General features: G+C 39.5%; 1 protein-coding gene across 1 annotated transcript; it reads left to right on the top strand.

Moving 5' to 3' along the window:
- The first annotated feature begins 3,043 nt into the window (after window positions 1–3,043).
- LOC143039706 (uncharacterized) lies at window positions 3,044–7,398 on the top strand. The gene is made up of 2 exons (XM_076209944.1): window positions 3,044–3,158; window positions 4,729–7,398. The coding sequence occupies exon 2, from the start codon at window positions 5,103–5,105 to the stop codon at window positions 6,726–6,728; it is 1,626 nt and encodes a 541-aa protein (XP_076066059.1). The 5' UTR covers window positions 3,044–3,158; window positions 4,729–5,102; the 3' UTR covers window positions 6,729–7,398.
- The last annotated feature ends 699 nt before the right edge of the window (window positions 7,399–8,097 follow it).

Below are 8,097 nucleotides of genomic sequence, written 5' to 3'. Positions count from 1 at the left end.
TGAGAAGCCACACGATAAAACACACAGGTGAGAAGCCTCACAAATGTACTCTTTGTACAGCTTCATTTTCCCAGTCTGTTAATCTGAAACAGTATGAGAACACACACTTTGTGAATTTTTTTTCTTATTAGGGAATCTCAAAATCCATATGAGAGTTCACACAGGGGAGAAACCTCATAAATGCACTTTATGCGGAGCTTCATTTTCTATGTCTATGTGGTGTGAATGTGGTGAATGTGGCGCGGACAAGGACGAGCGGCTGGCAACCCCCCTCCCCCGGGAGGGGAAGTTCAAATGCTCGCGGGTCAGTGATCCCAGAAAGGGGAATGCCTGCGCCTCGATATAGGTGGCATTTTATAGCTAGGCCCACGGGTATGTGGGTGTGTGTGTGCGTGTGGGGAACGAAGGAAACCCACAAAGGGGGTCGTGTTAGGAGTTGGACGGTAGGAAAACTAGTATAAGGATCGTACTGCGTGTACCAGAGGAGGGTTAAGGACTGACCCAGTAGCAACCTCACGGATGGGATTTGAGCGGAAAAACAATTAAAGCACCTTTCCCAACCACAGTCTAGTAACCTGAAAAACCACATGAAAATTCACACAGGGGAAACGCCACATATGTAGACTAATTGTGAAGCTTTATTTTCTGCATTGAATAATCTGAAAAGCCACGTGAGAACTCACTCAAGGGGAAAGACCTCATAAATGTATCCAATGCATAGCTTTGTTTTCCCACTCTTGTGATGTTCAGAACCATATGAGAACACACACAGATTAGAGAAAAGAAAGAGAAACACGGATGAAATAGAGGAAACTATTCTGACATGCTTTAGGAAGATAGCAAATGATATGTTTGAAAGATAGGAATGGAGAAATAATTAAATGTAGAGACAAAATGGCAAAAAGAGTAGAAGAATTTTACCAAGAGCTTTACTCGTCGAAATTAGTTCATATCAAATTAGCTCAGTTGTACACCCAGTGCTTACGTCAAGAAAGCGTCCCTGGTGCGTGGTGCAATACTATAGTGATTCTGCTTCATAAGAAAGGAGACCAGAAGGACCTTAGTAACTATCGACCAATTAGCTTGCTATCAAACTTGTTTAAAGTATTCTCCAAGATCCTTACAAATAGACTAAGTCAAGTTTAAATTGAAACCAACCGAGAGAACAGGCAGGCTTTAGAGGCGGATATTCGACTCTAGACCATTTGCAGGCAATAAATCAACTAATCGAGAAAACGACATAATACAATATACCTCTGTGTTTAGCTTTTGTAAATTACGAGAAGGCCTTTGACTCGGTAGAACAAATAGCAATACTAAATTCGCTACGCAAACAGGGTATAAACGAACAGATCGTAGAAGTTTTAGAAAATATTTATGCAAAAGGTACCGCTATAATTCGACTACATAAAGATACAGAAAAGATCAAGATCGAGAAAGTTGACAAGGCGATACAATTTCACCCAAATTATCTACAGCTTGTTTGGAAGATATTTTCAGAAGGTTGAGTTGGGAAAAGAAAGGTTTGAATATTAATGGCGAATATTTGAACCACCTAAGGTTTGCGGATGTCATTATTCTTATCTCAGAAAGAGCAGAAGACTTGCAAGATATGCTGAGTGATCTAAACAAAGAAAGTGCCAAAGTAGGTTTAAAAATGAATAAGAGTAAAACCAAAGTAATACTCAACACGAAAGTTCAAAGTAAAGAGATTGTAATTGATGGTGAGAGTCTTGAGGAAGTTGAAGAGTATAATTATATAGGCCAGATGGTGAAGGTGACGAAAAATCATGATAATAAAACAAAAAGACGCAATACAATTGATTGGAAAGCGTTTAGTATGTATAATAAAATCCTGAGAGGCTCTCTACCTTCATATTTGAAACGTAAAGTTTACAATCAATGCATTCTACCAGCAATAATCTACGGGTGTGAGACTTGGAAACTAACGAAGGCAGTGGAAACAAAGCTAAGGACAGCACAGAGGAGAATGGAGAGATCAGTGAAGGGAATAACACTGAGAGACCGAAAGAAAGCAAGTTGGGTGAGAGAGCAGACTAGAGTGAAAGATATTTTGTGGCAGTGTGAGAAAGGAAGTGGAATTGGACAGGTGAGTTGGTGCGAACGATTGATGAGCGATGAAACAAGTGTGTAACTGAGTGGACGCCGCGAGATAGGAAGCGTGGAAGAGGAAGACCAGACAGAAGGTAGAGAGACGAGATCGAGAAGTTTGCAGGAGTGACGTGGCAGAGGGTGGTACGGTCGTGTGATTTATGGAATGCTATGAAGGAGGCCTTTGTTCAGCAGTGGAGTCAGGATGGCTGATTTGATTGATTAATTGATTAATTAACTGATTGAAAGAGAATGAGTAATACAGCAGTGACTTTATATTTCATAATGTGAATATTGTGATGCATCAATTATCGTACCTCAGGCATCCTACGCTACGCGCAAGAATTTGACCCGTATTGAAGAGGTTAAAGTCAAAGACAAAAATGAGAAAACTTACATTCTTATAGTTTTTCTTATATTAAAATACATGCTGAAAAAGTATAAGGAGGAAGCTATTTACAATTCCTCATTGTAACTGAATTATTATGTCAAAGTAATACTGGGATGGTTTGGACACATGGAAAGAATGAATTAAGTAAGATTAATAAAAAAGGTGTGGAAGGCAGCAGTAGAGGGAATGAATTTGAGGGGATGGCCAAGGGTAACATGTATGGATGTAGTGAAGGAGCCATTGAGCAAGAGGGGAATGTCTGTTGAACAAGGAAGGGAGGAGGCAGGAGATAGGCATGCGTGGAGAGTGGCTGTGTATAGATGATACCATTATGCAAGGAAGGGAGGGTGGGGGATGAGGTGGTAGGTAGATCGTGACCTATAAATGGAAGCCTGTCCAGGATTATTTTTCATCTTCGCTGGGTGAAATAATTGGTTTGTGCAAAATACTTGAGAGGAGACAGGATGTAAGTACGAAAATTAGATCACAACGAGTGAACTTAAACCGTGATCGATCATAAAAACAAGCTCGTCCGCTAGATTTGTTTACATACAATGTTGAATGAGCAAATACACAGAAAATAGAAGAAAAAACGTCACACCCAAGCAGTATAAGTTGTATTGACAATAATTACGACTTCAAGGGATTTCCAAAGGTAAAAGAAAGAAATTATGATATTGTGGAGAATATTATGATTTCCGACAAATCTCCCATCCCTTTTAATACGTAATGCTGACGGTGTAAGGTTAATCTAGGACTGTGACTGTCACTATGTGACTGTCCCACCGAGTTGATTCTGGAATATTCCAGTGAATTTTTTACAACATTCAGAAGCAGAGAACTACATATCTGTGATCGGCAGGGGCTCATCGAACCCTGAAGAGTACAATGGCATCACAAAACATCGTGTATCTTTGTGAATACCATATTATGCCTTTGTAGAAACCAATAAAGTTGCATCAACTCCTTTAGATGCCATCTTTGTTTTGGTAAATTGAACAGCGAGGGCAACATAACACATCCCCGGAGAAGTTCCACTTTTACCCCAAACCATTCACTCTTTCCATTCCTGATTCTAACAGAAGCTTTACTACTCTCGTAAAAACTCTTGACTGCTCTTTAAAGCTTTCTTTCTATCCCATATATCTGCAATGCCTCCCACAGTGCCTTCTTATCTACCTTGTCATAAGCCTTTTCCTAATCCATAAAAGCCCAAAATATATATTTACCTTTTCATAAAGCTTTCTCACATATTTGGCTTACTACAAAAATCTGATCCACACAACCCCTACCTGTTCTAAACCCACACTGTTCCTCACAAATTACTCCCTCTGTGTTTCTCCTAATCCTCTCAATAAATACCCTCCCATAAGCCTTCCCAACTACACTTAACAAACTGATCCATATGAAACAGTTACACTCACACTTGTCCCCTTTTCCCTTATAAAGTGGAACTATACAGGCACTCCTCCAATCCTCTGGCACTCTACCCTCTCTTAAACATTAAATAACTTCACCAGTCAGTCCACCATCACTGTACCTCCTTTTTTTAGACATTCTGCATGACACCCATCCAACCCAGGTGCCTTACCTGCTCTCATCATCTTAACAACTGCCTTCACCTCATCTTTCCTTATTTCTCCTCCATTTTCCTCACTCATCACTGTCATTTTCTTAGCACTTCCCACTGCAACAACTTTCCCTCCCTATCCTCCTTCACATTTCCCAACTCCCTAAAATACTCTGCCCATCTTCTTCTTCCATTATCATCTCTCCATCTGCACCTTTTACCTTTTCTTCTCTACTTGATTCATCTCCTCTTCCTTTCTTAACTTATTTCCAAAACATCTTTTTATTACTTTCAAAGATTTCTGTCATACTCTTACTCCATTTCACATCTGTTCTCCTCTTTGCCTCCTTTATCTTATGCTTTACTTCTCTTTTCTATGAACCTCTCATATGATTCATCCTATTTTGTAACCAATCTGTGAATGCTCGGTTCTCTTCTATAACCATATTACCTTGATATAATAAATAAATGAAAATGAGAATTTGTAAAAAGCTTCCTCTATGTTAGGCTTTTTTTCAGCATGACTTCTTGATATAGGAAAAACTACAAGAATTTGTTTAAATTTTCTAATTTTTGTTTTTTACTTTAAGAGTTCCTTTTTACAGACAAATAAAATGAATATTCATATATGCTCATTGTACACCTTTATTTTCAGAGTCTGGTTGTCTGTGGACCATATGAGATGACTTCCATGAGGAAAAACCTAACAAATGTAATTTTTCTAAATGAGCATTATACTGGCCTGGCAGTCTGAAAAGCATCGTGAGCATTCACACAGGAAATAAGCTATATTCATGATTTGATAAATCTCAATTTCTAGAGTCTTATAATCTGAAAAAAATAATAATAATAATTTTCATGAGGAAAATCATTATACATGCATATTTTTTGTAATTTTCTTTTTAATAGGTTACCTGAGTTGGAGTTTGATTGCATGATAACTCACACATGAGAACTTATACAAAGGGGCATCAGAAATACACGTTTCGTAAAGCATCATTATCTCAGTGTTGCGATACTTAAAACAAAATGAGGACTCGCAAAAGAGAGAAGTCTCATAAATGCACTCACTGTGGAGCTTCATTTTTGTATTCTTCTTCTTTAAAAAACCACATGAAAACTCACACAGGGCAGAAACCTTACAAGTGCACTCTTTGTAAAACTTCCTTTTCCCAGTCCATTGCTCTCAATAACCACATGAGAACTCACGCAACGGAAAAACCTCACAAGTGTACTCTCTGTACGGCTTCATTCACTGTGGCTACGGCTCTGGAAAACCACATGATAAAACACACAGGCGATAAGCCTCACAAATGTACTTTTTGTGTAGCTTCATTTTCCCAGCCTGGTCATCTGAACAGGCATATGAGAACTCACTCAGAGGAAAGACCTCATAAATGTACCCAATGCACAGCTTCCTTTGCCCAGTCTTGTGATCTTCAAAAGCACATGAGAACACACACAAAGGAAAAGCCGTACAGGTGCTCCATTTGCACGGCTTCGTTTTCCATATATGGTAATCTGAGAGGCCACATGAGGACTCACACAGGGGAAAAGCCTCATAAATGTTCTCTTTGCGTTGCGACGTTCGCCCTTTCGGGACAACTGAACAAACACATGAGAACCCATACAGGAGAGAAGCCTTACAGTTGCACTCTTTGTGTGGCTTCGTTCTCCCATTCCTGCAGTCTGACCGACCACATGGAAACACACACAGGGGAAAAGCCGTATTCATGTACTCTCTGCTCAGCCTCCTTTTTCTTCTCTGGTAATCTGGAAAGGCATACAAAAACTCACTCAGGGGGAAAACCTCATAAATGTACCCTATGCTCAGCGTCCTTTTCGCGTTCTTTCGATCTCAAGAACCACATAAGAACACATACGGGGGAAAAGCCTTACGAGTGCCCAAATTGTACAGCTTCGTTTTGCAAGTACGGCAATCTGAGAAGCCACATGAAAACTCACACAGGTGAAAAACCTTATAAATGTTCTCTTTGCGTTGCGACGTTCGCTCACTCGGGGCAACAGAAGAACCACATGAGAACTCACACAGGGGAGAAGCCTTACAGTTGCACTCTTTGTGAAAAATCATTTTCCCAGTCCTCGACTCTTAGAAACCACATGAAAACACACTCAAGGAAAAAGCCTTATAAATGTACTCTTTGTACAGCCTCCTTTACCTTAGCTAGTAGTCTGAAAAGGCATATGAAAACTCACAAAGGCAAGGAACCTTATACATGTGCTACTCAGGACAAGCTTCTTAAATGTGATGTTTGTGAAGCTTCACTTCCCATTTCTGAGTTTCTGGAAAGTCACATGCAATCTCACAAGGGAACTACTCGCATATGTATTCATTGTAAGGATTTAAATTCTTCAACAAGTGACTTGAATAAACATATACAGACTAACACAGAGGAGAAACCCCATCAAAACGCTGAACATGAATCTTTATCCTCGTGTCCTACAGATTCCTCAAATCATATTGGTACTGAACTGACAACTGTCAAACAAGAGGTGATGAAGGAGATAGACAGCACAAATGGAACTTCAAGTGATTTAACAAGCACATTGGTAAAGGCAGTTACAGATGTTGTGGTCAAAATAGAATGTGATCGAAATGTTATAGAAGTAAAGGAAGAGTTTGTATCTTACTGATCTTGCAGCTCCAAATGAAAAGGCACTTCATCAGAGCTGGACTAAGCTATTGGAAAGGTGTTATTGACAACTGTGACTCTTAATTGTAATGTGCATTACAACATTAATTTTGCCTGGAGTTTCACTCATTGGAAACCTGTATCCCTGAGAGGACAGTTGGTTCTTATATAAACTTTGGCCATGTTCTAGGGACCAAGCACCAGCCCCTACACATTTACATATGTATATATTGATAGGGTTTGAAGACAAGCCATGGGAGATGATTCTGATGTCTGTGATGGAGACTCACCTTGTGCGAGCTTCCATCATTGGTCCCTATGTTCCTAGATATAAATGATGCTTTGGAGAATGTTAAGAAATGAGTTAAATTATTATTGATCTGTTAATAGATACAAAATAGTTAATAAGTTGTTACTATGGTATGTCATTAAAGGACCATAATGGGAAGGAATTGTATGAAATATTGTGCTTGTTTTTCTACTACTGTTTCAAAGGTAATGCAGTGAGATATAGTGCCTCTACAGAAGGCCCAATAGCAGTAGCTGGTTTACCCCCACTGTTTCATGACATGGAGGTGATAAATGGGTTTTGGATGGGCACAGGACACATGTATGCTCTGACTCAGCCACCTCCCCATACAAGGATGAAAAGGTCTTTTGGTATGTATATATGTATAAATGTACTTATAATAAAAATGTTATACAGTAGTAGTGTATTTTGATATAATTCCTGTTTTTTTTATGATAGTAATATTAATCACCTAGTTGTATGCTAGGGGATAGGACTTCCTCCAAACTTTACTTCTGGTGGAAGATCTGCTGCTACTGCTGCACACCTTCATGGCGGTGTTGCCTGGGTTTATCACCCACCAGGGAAGTTGATGCACACCTGAGAGGGAGGAGGGTGTGGTAAATGGGAGTGAAATGGATAGGGACGAAAAAGGTGGGAGTGGAATTATGCCTTTTGACTTTGGCGACCTACCTTGTATAGGGGAAAAGCCCTTGGTATATGTATGTATGTACATTAAAACCAAAATGTTTCACATAACTATTAGTTATACCGAAAGGTTTTAAATTCCTGAATTAGCACCGCCTTAAGTGCCAAAGTGCCACTTGGACCCGTCAAGGGACCACTAGAGGAGAGTGCCTTTCAGTGCTGAATGCAATGAGACAAATGTTCTAAAGTTTAAGGATTATAGTCTCAAGATTGTCTATGAGACTCACTGGCTATAGGATGCCTTCCAATATCCTTTACTCTACTCTTTGTGAAAAGTGAGGATGGGTCTTGCTATAGCATTTTGCAGTCATGTGCTAACTATATATACACACTGTTGATATATATACACCCCACACAAGCAGATAAACCAAAT

The sequence above is a fragment of the Oratosquilla oratoria genome, chromosome 27 (assembly GCF_046742065.1).
Source record: "Oratosquilla oratoria isolate Oo_2021 chromosome 27, ASM4674206v1, whole genome shotgun sequence".
NCBI classification, from domain to species: Eukaryota; Metazoa; Arthropoda; class Malacostraca; order Stomatopoda; family Squillidae; genus Oratosquilla; species Oratosquilla oratoria.
Note: the sequence above shows the minus strand (reverse complement) of the source record. Positions and strands in the feature narration are given on the sequence as shown.

What these genes read in the sequence shown, in the direction of transcription:
- LOC143039706 (XM_076209944.1), top strand. Translation starts at nt 5,103, where the DNA reads ATGAGGACTCGCAAAAGAGAGAAGTCTCATAAATGCACTCACTGTGGA.